The sequence below is a fragment of the Trachypithecus francoisi genome, unplaced genomic scaffold (assembly GCF_009764315.1).
Source record: "Trachypithecus francoisi isolate TF-2019V2 unplaced genomic scaffold, Tfra_2.0 Lachesis_group12, whole genome shotgun sequence".
In the NCBI taxonomy this organism is placed as follows: domain Eukaryota; kingdom Metazoa; phylum Chordata; class Mammalia; order Primates; family Cercopithecidae; genus Trachypithecus; species Trachypithecus francoisi.
The window spans coordinates 118380906-118400746 of record NW_022681457.1 but is presented as its reverse complement, the minus strand read 5'-3'; the positions used below and the strand labels follow the sequence as shown (position 1 = coordinate 118400746).

The following is a 19841-nucleotide window of genomic DNA, read 5'->3' as shown; positions in this document are numbered from 1 at the left end:
TGCCAACACCGTCAGCTTACCATCCACAAGGCAAGCGCTGCCAACAGCTGCCCTACACCTATCAACAAGACAACTTCGTGGCTCCCAATGGGAATGGAGGCTGGGCCCGCCCTACTTAGAGCAGGGGAAAGAACTTTCCCTCAAAGAGCCGGAGCGGGCTGCCAGAATCTAACTACATCCTCTCCCAGTTTGCAGTTCTAGGAAGTGGAATTTGCTGCCCTAGGCGTGGTCTAAAGGACAAGTTTAGAAATGATTCAACTCAAGCTCCCAAACTGAGTGACTGCCAGTCAGTGTCTCACTGGGGATCATTTATTCACTCCAGAGAAATTTTTTTTTTTTTTTTTTTTGAGACGGAGTCAAGCTCTGTGGCCCAGGCTGGAGTGCAGTGGCCGGATCTCAGCTCACTGCAAGCTCCGCCTCCCGGGTTTACGCCATTCTCCTGCCTCAGCCTCCCAAGTAGCTGGGACTACAGGTGCCCGCTAACTTGCCCGGCTAGTTTTTTGTATGTTTTTAGTCGAGACGGGGTTTCACCGTGTTAGCCAGGATGGTCTCGATCTCCTGACCTTGTGATCCGCCCGTCTCGGCCTCCCAAAGTGCTGGGATTACAGGCTTGAGCCACCGCGCCCGGCTGAGAAATTGTTACTGATGGCTTGGCCACCGCCTTGGCTAGGGTCCCACTGCATGCATGCTGTGAGGGCCAATGGACAAGTCTGTCTGGTTTTTGTTTTTTTTTTTCCCTGAGACGGAGTTTTGCTCTTGTTGCCCAGGCTGAAGTGCAATGGCTCGGCTCACTGCAACCTCTGCCTCCCAGGTTCAAAGGATTCTCCTGCCTCAGCCTCCTGAGTAGCTGGGATTAAAGGCACCCGCCACCACGTCCAGCTATTTTTTGTATTTTTAGTAGAGACAGGGTTTTATCATGTTGGCCACGCTGGTCTTGAACTCCTGACCTCATGATCCACCCACCTTGGCCTCCCAAATTGCTGGGATTACAGGCATGAGCCACCACGCCTGGCCGTCTGGTTTTCAAACCAGCAGCTGTCATACTAGTAATCAATGAACCCGTAAGCCTCTTTGGTATATATAACAATGAAAAAATTCATTAAGCCATGAAATCTAGAAATAAGTCATATTTCTGAGTTGATAAAATGCTTTTCTGAACATACATTTTAGGTATCTGGCACAATTAACCAAATGTCTGCCCATTTTTGTGTAGCTTTTACACAGTACAGATTTCATTGATGTCGCCCCCACATCTGAGTATTAAAAACATTTGACATTGTTCTTCTCAGTCCTCACAACACCCCTGTGAGGTAGGTGGTATTGACCCCATTCCACAGATGGGGAGGTCTAGGCACGGAAAGGTTTAGTGGCTCCTCACAAGCTGCGTGGTGGGGCAGCAGAGTGGTGCTCTGGCCCCACGCCCACGTCTTCACATTCATACATCAGTGCCACCGTAACACTGCATGGCAGGATCTCACGCTGAGGCCAAGTTCCTGTCTAGGCCAGAATGAAGCCAGCGTTTCACCTCTTAAAGCTTCGATGTGTGACTCAAAGCCAACTACTCTCCCAAACTTGCAATACAAACATATTGACTGAATCTTGGTTGGGACTACTTGCAGTATTTAAGATTATTTTAGAGAGTCAATCTGCTTGGATTTGTACTTGTATATGTTCAAATCCCTTTGGAAAAGTTTGAAATGACATGAGGGACAATGTAATTTTGAGAACAGAACACATAAAACAAGAGTTCTGAGACTGACATTGAAATTGAGAATATAAGCTATGATAAAATGAGAATCAAATCCCAAATAAATGGAGAGCAGCACTTCTCAATGTTTAAGGCCATGCACAGAGCAGGCATTCACTAAGCACTTCTGCATCAAGAGAAACTGACGCTCCTTTGAGCCGCCTGTCACTGACAACAGGAGCTGAGACCCCCAGGAAAGCCGGCCAGGGCCATGATCCCCTTGGCCTGGGGCCACATTCACACGAAGCCACTGAGCCCGATTGTGTGGCGGTATCTAGGCTTACTTGCTGCAGGACAGAAGCTGAGCTGGAACACCAAGCCTTGAGCTAGGACACCCCTTTGCATGTGTACCGCTACTTCTAAAAAATAGATACGTAGCTACGATTAAATAGATGAAAGGCCAAAGCATCCTATGAGGAAGTATTTTTAAAACTGTGTAGATGTTCATGCAGTGAGGGACAGAAATAAAGAGGTTAAAGCGGTTTGTGTTTTTCGGTTAAATAAAAGGTTGTAAATGCATTTTTAATGCTGATAAGAAGGGGTACCTGCTACCCCTTTCTGCTGTGGAAGCGTTGCTGAGGACAGAGTCCATCTCTCCCAGGGAGTCCTGGTTATCCCTTACTTACACTCTGGCCTCGGGGGCAGTGGCGTGTGGCCTCAGTCCTCCCCAGGTCACTCTGGAGGGCGCTGTGGAATATTGCTGTGATTTGCCTCTTACTCGTCTTTCACCCATGTTCCGCCTTGATTCGGCATAAGGACAGACTGCTCCAGTGGGGCCTTGGGTCCTCAGGCCTTCTGACCGCTTGGTCTTGAGTGACATTCCAGAAGAGTGACTAAATGACGTAAAACGATTAAGAAAATCCATGTTGCAGCGGCCAACCAGAAACAGTTTTGTCCCAGGCTGCACAGGGTTGGAGGCCCCAAGGTCACCGGAGCCACTGCCCGTCACAGGTCCACCTTGACCCCCTTTATGAAAGGCAGGCCCGTGGGCACCCTCTTCTTATACTCCAGGTACTCCTCTCCAAAAAAGTGAATTAGTGAGATTTCTTCTTCTTCTGTTCGATCGCGGAAGAATCGCCACACTGTCAGAGCATAGCTGACGCCACAGATGGGGTTACACAGCATCACCTAACAGAGGGAGACACCGGGCTCATCAGGGTGACCGTGGGATGATGCCCTGTGCTTTGGTGGGCGTCTGTCTCTAATACCCAGAGGATTTCTGTGCCCATGCCCTGCTGAGACTGTCAGGGTCTCTGGGAGCAGTACTGTCACCTTAGCCCTAAGTACTCAGTGCTGCAGGCCTTTCTCACGTGCTTTTCTGTTGCTCCTCTTACATGACAGAGATCTGAAAATCACAAGATCAACCTCTAGGATTTCAACCCTCAGCTTGGGGTGACAGCAATGCCCCCCACCTCCTAGTGTGAGCTCCCCAACATGAGGTCCCATGCATGCTGCCTTCCTGCCCAGGACCCTCCCACCACAAATGCATTTGCTTACACCACAGCTGCCTGGGCCTCTGCCTCCTAAACCCACAGCCTCTGCTTTAGCACGAGATACGGGGCCACAAAACTGAGCTTCCGAAATGCCCCTTCCAGCAGATCACCTCCACGTTCAGAGAGCTCCAGAGCCTCAACCTCACCTCCTGAGTCTGGGTTTCCAACCCAAGAAAAGCAGCACTTCACCTACTTCCCCAGTCTCCTGCCTTCCCCACGCTGTGCCCACTTTGCCTCTTACCTTTTTCCCTCTCCTCCCTGGAGACGGGTTCTCACTCTGTCACGTGGAGTGCAGTGGCGTGATTATGGCTCACTGCAGCCTTAACCTCTTGGGCTCAAGTGATCCTCCCACCTCAGCTTCCCAAGGAGCTGGGACTAAGGGCATGCGCCACCACGCCCAGCTAATTTTTGTATTTTTTGTAGACATGGGGTTTCACTATGTTGCCCAGGCTGGTCTCGAACTCCTGGCTCTTTCTTCCACCTTTAAGAACATCCTGGCCAGGTGCAGTGGCTCACGTCTGTTAACTGCAGTACTTTGGGAGGCCAAGGCGGGCAGATCACCTGAGGTCAGGAGTTTGAGACAAGCTTGGCCAACATGGTAAAACCCCGTCTCTATGAAAAATAGAAAAATTAGCCAGATGTAGTGGTGGAAGCCTGTAATCCCAGCTACTGGGGAGGCTGAGACAGGAGAATTGCTTGAACCCAGGAGGCAGAGGTTGCAGTGAGCTGAGATCACCATTGCATTCCAGCCTGGTCAACAGAGCGCAACTCCCTCTCAAGAAAAAAAAAAAAAAAAAGAACATCCTTCTTCCTGATCCCCAGCCAAATAGTCCTTCAAGGCCAAAAGCATGCCCCAGCTCCTCAGGGAACCACTCACCTACTCCTGCCCACTGGTCCTCTATGGATGTGCATCTTCTCCGACATACATTTTCTGTATGTTTTCTGAACATACATTTTAGGCTCCAGTTCAGCCACCTGGAGAGCCAGGCTCATGTCCTGACCTCTCACACCTTCTCTTATTGAGCACTTACTGTGTTCCCAGCGCCGTGCTAAGCCCTTTACAATCATTACCCTGTTCAACTCTCATGGCAAACCTTTGGGGGCAAGCTAATATCCCCACTTTGTTTTTTAAAATATTTATTTATTTATTTATTTTAATTAATTAATTTATTTTTTTGAGAAGGAGTCTCACTCTGTCGCCCAGGCTGGTGTGCAGTGGCGTGATCTCGGCTCACTGCAAGCTCCGCCTCCTGGCTTCACACCATTCTCCTGCCTCAGCCTCCCGAGTAGCTGGACTACAGGCGCTCACCACCACGCCCGGCTAATTTTTTGTATTTTTAGTACAGACGGGGTTTCACCATTCACAGGATGGTCTCTATCTCCTGACCTTGTGATCTGCCCACCTCAGCCTCCCAAAGTGCTGGGATTACAGGCATTAGCCACCGCACCCAGCCTTTATTTTTTAAAGACAGGGTCTCACTATATTGCCCAGACTGGACTTGAACTCTTGGGCTCAAGCCATCCTCCCGCCTCAGCTTCCCCAGTAGGGGGGACTACAGGCATGTGCCACTACGTCTAGCTGCCCCCACTTTAATGTGAGAGGAGAGGGAGGCCAAGCAGTGAATGTCAGAATCAGGACTGGCCCAGTCAGTGACTCCAGGGCCTGTACCCTCACATCTGGCATAGCTTGCTGGGGATACCCTACAGCGGGAGTTCTCGATAGCAGGCTATAGCCTGTTACTGAGCCATGAAATCATTTAGTGCATCATGAACAGTACTGCAAATGGTAAGATAGAAAACAGGGTTTTGGCCGGGCGCGGTGGCTCAAGCCTGTAATCCCAGCACTTTGGGAGGCCGAGACGGGTGGATCACGAGGTCAGGAGATCGAGACCATCCTGGCTAACACGGTGAAACCCCGTCTCTACTAAAAAAATACAAAAAACTAGCCGGGCGAGGTGGCAGGCGCCTGTGGTCCCAGCTACTCGGGAGGCTGAGGCAGGAGAATGGCAGGAACCCGGGAGGCGGAGGTTGCAGTGAGCTGAGATCCGGCCACTGCACTCCAGCCCGGGCGACAGAGCCAGACTCCGTCTCAAAAAAAAAAAAAAGAAAACAGGGTTTTTTACACAGTAAGGGTAATTATTATACTAGGAAAGACATGTTCTGTTCATACACAAGTGCTGGAGCACAATGTAAAAAAATATATATAGGCAAAAAAGTATGGAAAACCCTTTGGTTCTAGTGCACATATGTATACAGTAAGCAAACATTTATGGCAAATTACATTATTCAGTCATAACCAATTTGTTCCCAGGAAGGTGACTGTTAATGTGAGGGTTTTACATATTTTAGAAACAAAAAATGTAAAGTAAAAGCTATGGAATAATTTGCCCCAACTATACCGTTAGGGGTCACCAGAGAGTCACCAAGGACTATGCATTGCTGATGGGATGCCTGAGAGATCTCTGGATTCGCTCAAAGACTTGCAGACTTTTCTCAAAGACTCAGTGAATTTTCCAAGATGTATTCACATTCTTTGGCCAAGTTTTTCTAGGACCAAGAGTAAAGAATCAAGAAACATTTTCAAGAAATAAGGCTTGGGGTTGGGCATGGTGGATCACGCCTGTAATCCCAGCATTTTGGGAGGCTGCAGTGAGAGGCCTGCTTGAGCCCAGGAGTTCGAGATCTGCCTGGGCAACAGTAAGACTCCGTCTCTACTAAAAACAAAAAATTAGCTGGGCATGGTGGTGCACACTTATAGTCCCAGCTACTCAGGAGACGAAAGCAGGACGGCTGCTTGAGCCCAGGAGTTTGAGACTAGCCTGGGCAACACAGCAAGCTCTCATCTTTAATGCACAAATAATTTTATTTTCTAAGACAGGGTCTCACTCTGTTGCCCAGACTGGGGTACAGTAGCAATCAAAGCGATCTTCCTGCCTCAGCCTCCTGAGTAGCTGGGATTACAGGTGCACGAGCCACTTCCAGATATATTTTTAACTTTTTCCTTTGGAGAGAAGGGTTCTCACTATGTTGACCAAGCTGGTTTCTAATTCCTGGCCTCGAGCAATCCTCCTGCTCTGGTCTCCCAAAGCCACTGTGCCTAACCAAATAATAATTTTAAAAAAGAAATATACAGGCAGGGTGTGGTGGTTCATGCCTGTAATCCCAGCACTTTGGGAGGCTGAGGCAGGTGGATCATCTGAGGTCAGGAGTTTGAGATCAGCCTGGCCAACATGGTGAAACCCCTACTAAACCTACGAAAAAATACAAAAAATTAGCTGGGCGTGGTAGTGCACACTGGTAATCCCAGCTACTCAGGGTGCTGAGGCAGGAGATTCACTTGAACCCAGGAGGTGGAGGTTGCAGTGAACCAAGATCGCACCACTGCACTCCAGCCTGGGCGACAGAGTGAGACTCTGTCTCAAAAAAAAAAAAAAGAAAGAAAAAAATATATGTGGTGGCTCACACCTATAATCCCAGCACTTTGGAAGGCTGAGGCGGGTGGATCACTCCACCCCAGGAGTTTGAGAACAGCCTAGGCAACATGTCAAAACCTTGCTTCTATAAAAATACAAAAATTAGCCAGGGCTGGGCATGGTGGCTCACACCTATAATCCCAGTGCTTTGGGAGGCCAAGGCAGGCAGATCACCTGAGGTCGGGAGTTCGAGAACAGCCTGACAGGTCAGGAGTTCGAGAACAGCCTGACCAACATGGAGAAACCCTGTCTCTACTAAAAATACAAAATTAGCCGGGTGTGGTGGCGCATGCCTGTAATCCCAGATACTCAGGAGGCTGAGGCAGGAGAATCGTTTGAACTGGGAGGCAAAGGTTGCGGTGAGCTGAGATCGCACCATTGCACTCCAGCCTGGGCAACAAGAGCGAAACTCCATCTCAAAAAAATAAATTAATTAAAAAATACAAAAATTAGCCGGGTGTAGTGACACCCATCTGTAGTCTCAGCTACTTAAAAGGCTGAGGCAGGAGAATCCCTCAAACCCGGGAGGCGGAGGTTGCAGTGAGCCGAGATTGTGCCACCGCACTCCAGCCTGGGCTACAGAGACTTAGGAGACAGGTGGGAGGATCACTTGAGCCCAAGAGGTCGAGGCTGCAGTAAGCCATGATCATGCCAACACACTATAGCCTGGGTGAGAGACCCTGCCTCAAAAATAAAATAAAAAATAAAAAATAAAAAATAAAAAAAAGAAAAACCATACATAAAAAAATATATATATATATATACATACACACACACACACACACACACACACACACACACACACACGGAAAGAGAGTCAGGTGTAGTGGCTCACACCTATATAATCCTAACACTTTTTCTTTTTTTTTTTTGTTTTGAGACAGAGTCTTGCTGTGTCACCCTGGCTGGAGTGCAGTGGAGTGATCTCGGCTTGATGCAACCTCTGCCTTCCAGATTTAAGCAAATATCGTGCCTCAGTCTCTCAACTAGCTGGAACTGTAAGCATGAGCCACCACGCCTGGCCTAATCCCAGCACTTTAGAAGGCCAAGGTGTGAGGATTGCTTGAGCCCAGGAGTTCAAGCCCAGCATGGGCAACAAAGGGAGAACCATCTCTTTTTTTGAGACAGAGTCTCACTCCATCACCCAGGCTGAAGTGCAGTGGCATGGTCTCAGCTCACTGCAACCTCCATCTCCCAGGTTCAAGCAATTCTCAGGTCTAGGCCTCCCGAGTAGCTGGGATTACAGGCATGTGCCACCATGCCCAACTAATTTTTGTATTTTTAGTAGAGATGGGGTTTTGCCATGTTGGCTAGGCTTGTCTCAAACTCCTAACCTCAAGTGATTCACCCACTTCAGCCTCCCAAACTACTGGGATTACAGGCAACTGGCCAGGAGAACCACCTCTACAGAAAATTTAAAAATTAGTTGGATGTGGTGGCACACACCTGTAATGTGTTCCAGCTACTTGGGAGGCTGAGGTAGGAGGATCACTTGAGCTCAGGAGGTCAAGGCTGCAGTAAGCCATGATCACAACACTGCACTCCAGCCTGGGTAACACAGCAACATCCTGTCTTAAAAAAAAAAGCTAGCCGGGCGCGGTGGCTCAAGCCTGTAATCCCAGCACTTTGGGAGGCCGAGACGGGCGGATCACAAGGTCAGGAGATCGAGACCATCCTGGCTAACACGGTGAAACCCCGTCTCTACTAAAAATACAAAAAAAAACTAGCCGGGCGAGATGGCGGGCGCCTGTAGTCCCAGCTACTCGGGAGGCTGAGGCAGGAGAATGGCGTAAACCCGGGAGGCGGAGCTTGCAGTGAGCTGAGATCTGGCCACTGCACTCCAGTCCCGGCGACAGAGCGAGACTCCGCCTCAAAAAAAAAAAAAAAAAAAAAAAGCTGGGCGTGGTGGCTGACACCTGTAATCCCAGCACTTTGGGAGGCCAGGCGGGCGGATCATGAGGTCAGGAGATCAAGACCATCCTGGCTAACACAGTCAAACCCTGTCTCTACTAAAAATACAAAAAATTAGCCAGCGTGGTGGTGGGTGCCTGTAGTCCCAGCTACTCAGGAGGCTAAAGCAGGAGAATCGCTTGAACCTGAGAGGTGGAGGTTGCAGTGAGCTGAGATCACACCACTGCACTCCAGCCTGGGCGACAAGCGAGACTCCGTCTCAAAAAAAAAAAAAAAAAAAAAAAGGCCAGGCACCGTAGCTTAAGCCTGTAATCTCAGCACTTTGAGAGGCCCAGGAGGGCAGACTGCTTGAGCTCAGGAGTTCAAGACGGCTCTAGACAACTCAAGAAACGCTGTCTCCACAAAAAAAAATACAAAAAGTAGTCAGGCATGGTGATTTGTGCCTACAGTTCTAGCTACTTGGGAGGCAGAGGTTGCAGTGAGCCAAGATCGCACCACTGCACTGCGGCCTGGGCAACAGAGCAAGACTAGGTCTCAAAAAAAAAAATAATAATAATAAATCAGGCCTTTTCTTCAGCCTGAGACAGAACAAACCTACGTGGCTCCACACAGCTCACTAACACATGGCCTCGGCCCCATTAATACCTATTTCTGATGAAATCCCGCCAAACTGCCACGAGTGGTAGAGGGCACTCCCGTCCCTAAGCGCCATCTCTGTCCTCAGCCCCTCTGGGCTGTTTCAGATCTATTAATAGGTTGAAGGGGCAGAGAAGGGGACAGGCACAATGGTTCATGCCTATAATGCTAGCACTTTGCAAAGCTGAGGTGGGAGGATCACTCAAGGCCAAGAGTTTGAGACCAGCCTGGGCAACATAGCAAGACCCTGTCTCTACCAAAAAAAAAAGAAAAAAGAAAAAAAAAAAAAAGGCAGAAACAGGATAAAGGGATACAGCAGGTAGCTAACAGCACCAAGGATTTATGTACCCAGGTTTTGGGCACATACTAAAAAGCATTACAGACTACATTAGTTCTCTTGACTTTTATTAAATGATCACTTGAAACACGCCAAGAACATGTACCTATTATTTAAAGGAGACCAACAACCTCATGAACACACTGAAAACACTAATTGTGTACTTCGAAGTGGTGACTTTTATGGTATGTGAATTGTATCAGAATGTTTAAAATATTACTAAAAAAATAAAAACTAAAAAATAAAAAAGGGAAGTGTGTGTCATATTTGATATTATACCTGAGTTCCAATACTCCAGTAAAACCACCCGACGTAAGAAGGATGCCGAAACCAAGCGTACACTCCACTGGTCACCAGAGTATGTGTATCTGATTTTTCATTCTGCACCACGTGGTTGAAATTGGAGCCAGCTGTAAACATGGCCGCCTTCCTCAGACATTCTCCGAAGACCACCATCAGCAGCCCTGTGACACTGAGCCAGGTGATCTGCTTCAGTTCTGTGGGAGAGAGACATCGATGACACACGAGGAGTGAAAACATTGGCCAGCTGAGCTTCCCTTCGCACTGCTTAAAATTAACCTATTTTCCCAAAGACAGAAACAGAAAATGTGCTCGTGGGCAATCAGCATTTGTCATCACGTTAAAATTTCATAAGAAAACACATTCTCCTAAGTTGTGCTGTTCATCAGTTTACTTTAAAATGCCAATAAGCACAACGAAAGCATCACGGTAAAGAGATGCTCTCTTGCTACAGCTGATGGGTTCTCTGGTTCACCACCCCCAGCCACATGCTCAGTCCTTCATTTGGGGACAAGTACAGCTAAGAGAAGAAAAGGGCCGGGCTCGGTGGCTCAAGCCTGTAATCCCAGCACTTTGGGAGGCCGGGACGGTTGGATCACGAGGTCAGGAGATCGAGACCATCCTGGCTAACACGGTGAAACCCCGTCTCCACTAAAAAATACAAAAAACTAGCCGGGCGAGGTGGCGGGCGCCTGTAGTCCCAGCTACTCGGGAGGCTGAGGCAGAGAATGGTGTAAACCCGGGGGGGGGCAGAGCTTGCAGTGAGCTGAGATCCCGCCACTGCACTCCAGCCTGGGCGACAAAGCGAGACTCCGTCTCAAAAAAAAAAAGAGAGAAGAAAAGAAGGGTCCAAGGTTTCCACCCTGAATCCAGGAGCTACAGGTATTTCATTTCATTGGCTGTGAGACACTCAATTTCAGAGTGCACTCCACATACAGAGGCTTTTGTTAGTCCATTTTTTTTTTTTTTTTTTTGAGACAGCGTCTCACTCTCTTTGCCCAGGCTGGACTGCAATGGCACAATCTCAGCTCACTGCAACCTCCACCTCCTGGGTTCAAGCAATTCTCCTGCCTCAGTCTCCCAAGTAGCTAGGATTACAGGCATGCGCCACCAGGCCTGACTAATTTTGTATTTTTAGTAGAGACGGGGTTTTACCATGCTGGTCAGGCTGATCTCAAACTCCTGACCTCATGTGATCCACCCACCTCAGCCTCCCAAAGTGCTGGGATTACAGGCGTGAGCCACTATGCCCGGCCAGTAAACTCTTACATGAAACGTCTAAATTTCATCTGATTGTAAAATTAGAATCACAACTACCCAAGGTTGGGACTTCACATTAAATGGTGCACTATGTGATGCAAACTTTAAAGCAAAAGGTCAGCACGTCCTCGAGTCAAAATCCAGAGGCAGAATTCATGAGCGGAGCTCATCCTTTATAAATAGCTTAGTGAGGATAGAGGTCTGCGGAAAATCGCTTGGGGGAGATTAGACCTGAAAGGTGAATCAATGTCACTGTCCTCAGCCTGAATGGGAGCCACCCTTTTCCCCTCCAGAGGGGGACATAAGGCACACTAACCTGGCCAAAAGATATTTTCAAGTGTGAACTCTAACCAAGAAGAAAGAGCAGCTACTGTATACTCCAGGCTGTGATTCAGGAGAAAGGAATCCAAGGACAGACTTTTGGGATTATTGACTGCTGTCACCAAGTATTCAGAATAGTGGAACAATGACAGGGAGCACATGTACCTATTTAAAGACAAAAACAGAGTTAAGTTGGGACAAGAGAACCAAGTTAGCTGTAAGTGCTGATGTGGGTCTCCTGAGCTGTCCCTAAGTCCATGAGGCCCTGTTCTCACCTGTCTGAGAGTGGACACAGGTACCCATCGCAGCATCTACTACCTCAGGCTTGCAAAAAGTGGAGTTTTTAAGGGACTATTTTTGTTTCCAGTCTTTTTTTTTGAAACAGAGTCTCGCTGTGTTGTCCAGGCTGGAGTGCAATGGTGTGATCTCAGCTCACTGCAACCCGCCTCCCAGGTTCAAGCGATTCTCCTGCCTCAGCCTCCCAAGTAGCTCAGACTACAGGTGCCCACCACCATGCCCGGCTAATTTTTGTATTTTCAGTATAGATGGGGTTTTGCTATGCTGGCAAGGCTGGTCTCGAACTCCTGGCCTCACTATGTTGGCCAAGCTGGTCTTGAACTCCTGACCTCGTGATCTGTCCATCTCGGCCTCCTAAAGTGCTGGGATTACAGGTGTGAGCCACTGCACCCAGCAAGGGACTGTTTTTGAATGTCACAGGCAAAACAAACCCACAGGTCACGGAGGCATTATGGACCCTTCTGTCCTTTAAAAATGACACTACACACAATAAAACATGAAAGAGGGAGATAACAACATAAAGGAGTGATGTATGTCGGATACAAAATTTAACAAAACTGAAATAATTCCAGCAAAGGATTAGATGGCTCAAAATATTGATAAGAGGAGATTTAAAACTTTTTACCTTGAAGCCACTGGTTCATATCCAGGTCAGACTAGAAGGCTCAAGGGACTGAAATCATAGTGTAGGGAAAAATCCTACAATGGCTGTGGGGATGCACTAGATGTGACCTAATAGAAATTAGAGATGAAAAAGGCCTATGAAGACAAGCCAGAGCCCTGCCCCTGCCCGCCACCGAGGACCTGCACCCCTTCCGGGAAGGGCTGCTCATGTTACTGAATGCTGTCACCACAGCTGCTGATGACAGCACCTTTGGGGGTGTCAGGGAGATCTGTTTCTGCCTGATTCACAACCAACCCACAGGCACGAAATCACAAGGGCTGCAATGTGAGCAACTAGGGGGAATCCAGGAGACTTGTTTCCAGAGAACCCTGAACAGCCTGCTGCCGGTCACAGATGAGACAGGGATGAGGAAATGCCACTACTGACCCTCTGAGCTGTCCACCCTCGCCTGAAAACCAGTATTCCAAAAGGAATACTTACCAGCCAAAGTGACTCCAAGAAGACTGGCTAAAACTTAGCAGCATGCCGCAGCCGAACACAAACCCCAGGAAACAAGCTCGGATGGCTATCTGAAAGGAACCAAGAGAAGCTCAGTCACTCGCAGTCCTCAGAGTACAGATCTGGGCTGCTGACCTTCCGAGGATAAGCAGGCCACAGGCAAGCAGATAGAGCCGATTTGCTGAGGTTGAAAGGGAGAAGTGGGCGACCTGGGTTCAAATTCTGCACCCACCTCTCTCTGGCTGTGTGGCCTCCCAGGTTATTTAACCTCTCTGGGCTTGCTTCCCCGCCTACACCCAGGGAATAACAGTACCTACCATTTAGGACTGCGGTTAGAATCACACACGTAAAACACTTAAGACTAACTGCTACCTAAATTTTAGCTGCCACTATTATTATTATTCACAATGATTATTCACGGCTATAGGAAAACTGCTTAAGCCTAGTTTATGAGGTCAGGGCACCCGGGCCCGTGCGCCCAGCCCCACCCACGTCACTGCGGGGCCTTTGACCTGAGACTGGGCAGCAGGTAGGTCTCTGCACCTTAAGTTACATAAAAGCACTCGCGGGCTCGCTCACTCCCACCCCACGCGCACCAGCTGTGCTCCACGAGCTGCAATTTAACACCCACTCTTCGGGTGCAGGGCGCCCGAGCCCGGAGAGGGAGGGTCCCCTCCTGAGACCTAAACTCGTGGGTGAAGAGCGCGCGCGTGGGAGGCCGCTGCAGGCCCGGGGAGAAAGGTGCCCACGCGCCACGCCAAGCGGACCCCCGCCCGCCCCACAGGCCCCACCGGCCCCACCGGCCCCCGCCGGCCTGCACCTGGTAGCGAGGCGGCCGATAGAGCAGCAGCAGCAGCGCGTTGAGCCCGGCCACGTAGAGCGCCAACCCGGTGCGGCCCTGCAAGCCGGCGCGCGTGAGCAGCGGCAGCGCGAGCACCGAGGCGCCCAGCAGGAAGGTGGCGAGGCTGAGACGTGCCTCGGAGCCCGGCGGAGCCCGCGCCGCGCAGACCGCCATGGCGCAGGGCGGCGGACCAGCAGGCGGCGGCGACGGCTGTAGCCCGGGGAAACGCGCCGGCCGCGCCTGCGCACTGCGCCGCCGACGCCGGCCCGGGAAGGGCAGCTTCCCGGAGCTGCGCGCCGCTGCCAGTTCTCGCGAGAACTCGGGCCCGCCCCGTTGGTGGCCCGAATTTGGCGGGAGCGCCCCGCCCCGCCCCGCCCCTCGGGGACATCCGGGCTCTGAGCCCGACTCTGTGCCGGGCTGGGGCCGGACTGGGGTGGGAGAAGTCGCTTCCCGCCTCTGCCCAAACTTAGTCCCAAACTCAGGAGGTTCTTGTCCCAAGAAGCAATGTAAAGTTTGAAACGAGCCGGGGGCAGTGGCTCACGCCTGTAATCCCAGCACTTTGGGAGCCCGAGGCGGGCGAATCACTTGAGGTCTGGAGTTCGAGACCAACCTGGCCAACATGGGGAAACGTTGTCTCTGCTAAAACTACACAAATTAGCTGGGCGTGGTGGCGCACGCCTTTAATCCCAGCTACTTGGTGGGGCTGAGGCAGGATAATTGCTTCAACCGGCGAGACGGAGGTTACAGTGAGCCGAGATTGTGCCACTGCACTCCAGCCTGGGTGACAGAGTGACACTCCAGCTCAAAAAAAAAAAAAAGGTTTGAAACGGCCGCACCCTCGCTGTCCCTGTGTGGTCCCCGAAAACCAAACGCCTTGGGGCGTGAGTTCGTCCAAGTGCGGCAACCTCCAGCCCTCCCTCTAAGGGTCCCTAGAAAGCGGCCTGGACAACGGCACCTGGGCATCCATGCGACGGGACCACCGCCCGCTGAAATTCCTGTTGTGGAACAAGGCTGGACGGTGATGGCAATGCTCAGGATATATTAGGTTTTTGTTTTTTATTTTTTGTTTTTTTGAGACGGAGTCTTGCTCTGTCGCCCAGGCTGGAGTGCAGTGGCTCAGTCTCGGCTCACTGCAAGCTCCTCCTCCCGGGTTTACGCCATTCTCCTGCCTCAGCCTCCCGAGTAGCTGGGACTACAGGCGCCCGCCACCTCGCCCGGCTAGTTTTTGTATTTTTAGTAGAGACGGGGTTTCACCGTGTTAGCCAGGATGGTCTCGATCTCCTGACCCCGTGATCCGCCCATCTCGGCCTCCCAAAGTACTGGGATTACAGGCTTGAGCCACCGCGCCCGGCCTATATTAGGTTTTTAAATAGCAGGAGGCAAAGCTATTTGGTGTGATCCTGACTTCACTTGGGGAAAAGAGCAGATATCTGAGCCTGGGAAAATGATCGAGCTATAAGCCAAAATGATATAACGCCAACTATATATGTACCTTTTTTTTTTTTTTCTTTTTTAGGCACAGAGTTTCACTCTGTCAACCTGGCTGGAGTGCGGCAGCCTGGGGTTTCACCATGTTGGCCAGACTGATTTCAAACTCCTGACCTCAGATGATCCACCCGCCTTGGCCTCCCAAAGTGCTGGGATTATAGGCGTGAGTCACCGCGCCCGGCCCATAGATTACTTTTTTTTTTTTTTTTTTTTTTTGAGACGGAGTCTCGCTGTGTCGCCCAGGCTGGAGTGCAGTGGCCAGATCTCAGCTCACTGCAAGCTCCGCCTCCCAGGTTCACGCCATTCTCCTGCCTCAGCCTCCCGAGTAGCTGGGAGTACAGGCGCCGCCACCTCGCCCGGCTAGTTTTTTTGTATTTTTAGTAGAGACGGGGTTTCACCGTGTTTGCCAGGATGGTCTCGATCTCCTGACCTCGTGATCCGCCCGTCTCGGCCTCCCAAAGTGCTGGGATTACAGGCTGGAGCCACCGCGCCCGGCTAGATTACTTTTATAATCAGAAGTTATTTACTTTTTTTTTTTTTTTTTTTTTTGAGACGGAGTCTCGCTGTGTCGCCCAGGCTGGAGTGCAGTGGCCGGATCTCAGCTCACTGCAAGCTCCGCCTCCCGGGTTCCCGCCATTCTCCCGCCTCAGCCTCCGAGTAGCTGGGACTACAGGCGCCCGCCACCGCGCCCGGCTAGTTTTTTGTATTTTTAGTAGAGACGGGGTTTCACCGTGTTAGCCAGGAGGGTCTCGATCTCCTGACCTCGTGATCCGCCCGCCTCGGCCTCCCAAAGTGCTGGGATTACAGGCTTGAGCCACCGCGCCCGGCCCAGAAGTTATTTACTTTTTAAAGAGTAAATGCTCTCACCTCAGGTAGCTCAGAGAGCCGTACTGGAGGAGAAAAGCCAGTAAGCTAACAACTGGAATAAACTCTGCAGGGATGGGAATGGGGGCAGAAGGAGAACAAGGATGGGGAGCAGAGAGGGACTCCAGGGGAGGCCCTCAGCTTGGATGGCGGCAGGGCGAGGAGGCTGCAAGGAACAGACGCCAGAGCTAGGCCTTGGGGCCCTCGGGGATGGACAGCCTGCCCTCCATTGGAAATGAGATCAAGGAGGGAGTGAGGGCTCAGTGTTTGAAAGGCACAGAGGCAGGAGGAAGCAAGGCTGAGAAGGGATGGGGACAGGCCCTCAGGGAGGCTGGCACCAAGCGGTGGGTCAGCGAGAGAGGCAGGCGGTCTGTGAGCCCTGCATCTGAGCCCCTCACCTCTCCACTCTAGTCCCTGCAGGTCCTGGCAGGTGCTCTGGTACTTTGGAAGCTGGATGGAGAGGCTGGGCCAGAATCCCAGACCCCTCACCCTCTGCAGCCTAGCTTTGTGACCTTGGCAAATCCATTGTATGTGCCTCCGTTTCCTGTACTGTGGGGGTCCTTATTTCTCTGGCACAGATTGGTATTTGTTCTGTAAAGCCCAGTACCACTTTATTTTATTTTATTGATTGATTTTTTTTGAGACAGGGCCTCACTCTGTTGCCCAGGCTGGAATGCAGTGGTGAGATCATAGCCCACTGCAACCTTGAACTCCTGGGCTCAGGCCATCCTCCTGCCTCAGCCTCCTGAGTAGCTGGGACTACAGGCATGCACCACTGCACCTAGCTCCAGTACCATGTTTAAACGGTGCTCAGAAAACTTGCTAAACTTGGTGGATGGGAAATGAAAAGAGATTTAATGTTTTAAAAATCAAAGTCACCCAGCTGCAGTGCCACATGGGAAGGAGGCCTGGGTGTGAATGTTCCTGGGAGCTGAGAGCTCCTGTGACTGCCACCAGTTTCCTGTGGTCTCTCCCAGACTCAGGACCTCTCCCTCTGCACCAGGACACCTCAGGACCAGCAGAGGGCACTCATCGCACGTTCACCCCTGGAAGTGAGCTGGTCCTGGGGCCGGAAACCGCTGTACCTGGGAAGCCCTTTCTAGCTTTTGCTCTCCTCAATGTATGACATCCCTGATTTACCCCCAGGGACTGTTGCCACTCAAGGGTGTAGAGTAATATGTCACCAGACTGGAGAACCAGAGCAATGCTCTCTCCTCTGCCCATCACCTCCCCTTGGCCCCTCCCTCTTCATCAGCCCCACTTTGGAGAAGGGAGAAAGAAAGGAGAGGTAGCAGTCTCCTCCCAGGTGGGGCCGGACTCCAGGGAAGGAGAATTTTCAGAAGTTGCGGGAGTGGCCGAATCTGTCAGGTCCCAGGGTTCACAGAGCAATGATGGAGGAGAAAGGAGAGGAAGCCGATCTAAGCACGTAAGGGCATCAAACCAGAGAAACAAAGTACATGCAGAGGGCTGCACATAGACACAGGGAAATAAACACACGGAGATGCACAGAAACACGCAGACCCCACGCAGGGACCTGCTTTCCTGCTACAGGGGAAAGCAATCTGATCAAGCAGACCCACTGTGCACCCATCCCTCTATGCTTCAGGACAACACACCTACAAAAATAAAAGAAAAAAAGGGAAAACAGCTCTGCCTGGCATGCCTTGCTTGCCTTTTCTTGTAAATAAGCATTTGAATGTGTTTTGTTCTAGGAGCTTTCCAGGCAGGCACAAAGGGAGCCCTTTCTCATGCAGGAAGTTCCCTCTGCAGCCTCCCCCTTCCCTCCCTCTCCTGCCATCCGCCCACAGGCTGAGGTGGCTTTCTTTCCTGAACCCGAGTGTGGATACCTCCTGTTTTAGAGAACCCTGAGAACCACTATGCTATTTCCAAGTTAAACTCTAGGCTGAGATGAAATCAGGCTTCTTTTTCTTTTCTTTTCTTTTTTTTTTTTTTTGAGACGGAGTCTCACTCTGTCGCCCAGACTGGAGTGCAGTGGCAGGATCCCAGTTCACTGCAACCTCTGCCTCCTGGGTTCAAGCGATTCTCCTGCCTCAGCCTCCTGAGTAGCTGGGATTACAGGCACCTGCCACCACACCCGGCTCATTTTTGTATTTTTAGTAGAGACGGGGTTTCACCATGTTAGCCAGGCTGGTCTCGAACACCTGACCTCATGATCTGCCGGCCTCAGCCTCCCAAAGTGCTGCAGGGATTACAGGTGTGAGCCACCGTGCCTGGCCAGGTTGGTGATTTTTTTTAAGAGAGTTGGTCCCCTGCAGCTCCTAGTCATTCACAGGCCTCTGCCCCATCTGCTGTCCACATGTAGGCTGGGAGGGCCACAGGGAGGGGCCCGTCCAGTGTGGCTGCAGCTCTTCCCAGGAAGGAATCCCTGTCTTCCAAAAGTTTTCTTTCCCCTCCTCCGGCCATTCCAGGCTGAAGGAATGAAAGCTCCCTCTTTCTAGGCTGAAAAACAGGTAAACAACATGTAATTTATGAGCACCATCAGCCCAAAGTGCATAAGTCATATGCGCACAAAGGGGCCGGGTAAATATTTAAAGATTAGAGCCAGCTGGGGAGAAACACAAAAGCCTGGGGCAATGGGGGTCTTTCTGAACTCACTCTCCCCGAGCTGGGCCAGGTCAGCGTTGATGCACTCACTGGAGTCCCAGCCTTTGTCATCTGAAGGGCCCTTGTCTGCTGGGCTAGTGGGAGTCCCAACACAGCTAAAGAGAGTTAAACAATCGCAGCCTCTCCAACCGCATCTGGAGACAATTGGCTGAGTCATTTCAGCGCTTTTGCTGTGTGTCCCAATAGTTAATTACATGGAGCAGTCACTTCATTTCACTTTGAAATGCATCTGCAGAGGGGGGACAACAGATTTCTCCCTCCAGTCACCTGCATCCACAGTAGCCTGTGCAGCACTCACCAGTTAGTGCTGGTTCAAACCCCTGGAAGTGCAGAAGGGAAGGGGTGGCCGCCCGGAGCCACAGGGCTATCCTCTGGGATGGGCCGCAGCTAGGGCGCTTGTCCTGGGGCCGGAAAACCTCTCCCTACTTGGTTCCAGACCTGACATAATATTCTTTTTTTCTTTTTTCTTTTTTTTTTTTTGCCAAACTCAGGAAAACCAAATGAGGGAAGGAGTGGCACAGACACTTGTCACTTTCTGTGTTAAATTCCCCAACATGAGACGGGAGGGGCCCTGAGCAGCCCTGGAGGCTCGAAGAGCCCTCAGGAGTTATAGAAGGAAGTTTTTTTTCCTTGAATAAGCAGAGGGGGGCCTGGGTCTCCCCACTTCTCCTCCTGGACCTGTGCTCCTTTCCAGGCTGCCTTGGGGACCCCAGATGCTAAAGATGGAAAGGGAGTTGGTGGCCTACATCCCAGCTTGCGTAAGCCCCGCTTCTAAGTTGGTCCATGCCCTTCCTGGCAGCCCGAGAGTGCTTTGTCCTGCTTGCCCTCAGAGGACAGGGTGAACCTACTGCCACTCCCCCTCCAGCTCTGAAAATACCTCCTGGTCTGTGTGAGCCCCTTTGGAGCCAGGCCTGCCTGAGGCTGTGCTAGGATGCCCAGACTCAGGGCTTGTAAGCAGCGTGACAGGCTGCGGTGGAGGGTGGACCCCGAGTCTTCAGCCTGGGTTTCCAGGAACGGTCCCTGTACAGACTAGTCTGCTGTCTTTCCCAATGACCTTGCCAGATGCAAAGCACAATGACTTTAACTTAGTAGGGGAAGTGGCTGCCCAGAGAGAGGAGCAAGAAG

At 51.0% G+C, this 19841-nt stretch overlaps 1 protein-coding gene and 1 long non-coding RNA gene across 2 annotated transcripts; one reads left to right on the top strand and one right to left on the bottom strand.

Moving 5' to 3' along the window:
* Window positions 1–1107: 1107 nt before the first annotated feature.
* On the bottom strand, window positions 1108–14015 carry ICMT (isoprenylcysteine carboxyl methyltransferase). Its single transcript, XM_033228605.1, has 5 exons — window positions 13719–14015; window positions 12881–12969; window positions 11474–11643; window positions 9877–10094; window positions 1108–2875 (listed from the first exon to the last, which is right to left on the bottom strand). Exons 1-5 carry the CDS (start codon window positions 13911–13913, stop codon window positions 2693–2695), a joined length of 855 nt encoding a protein of 284 aa, XP_033084496.1. The 5' UTR covers window positions 13914–14015; the 3' UTR covers window positions 1108–2692.
* Window positions 14016–16062: 2047 nt separating this feature from the next.
* On the top strand, window positions 16063–17729 carry LOC117093964. Its single transcript, XR_004441311.1, has 2 exons — window positions 16063–16134; window positions 16512–17729. It is a non-coding gene; the product is annotated as an uncharacterized LOC117093964 (long non-coding RNA).
* Window positions 17730–19841: the final 2112 nt, after the last annotated feature.

Bases quoted from the DNA above. Each gene is read 5' to 3' on its own strand.
- ICMT (XM_033228605.1), bottom strand. From the start codon at position 13,913: ATGGCGGTCTGCGCGGCGCGGGCTCCGCCGGGCTCCGAGGCACGTCTC. The intron at 11,644-12,880 runs GTAAGTATTCCT...GTCTTTAAATAG, and splicing joins TCTTGGAGTCACTTTGGCTG to GTACATGTGCTCCCTGTCAT. The intron at 2,876-9,876 runs GTATAATATCAA...TCCCTCTGTTAG, and splicing joins ACTGGAGTATTGGAACTCAG to GTGATGCTGTGTAACCCCAT.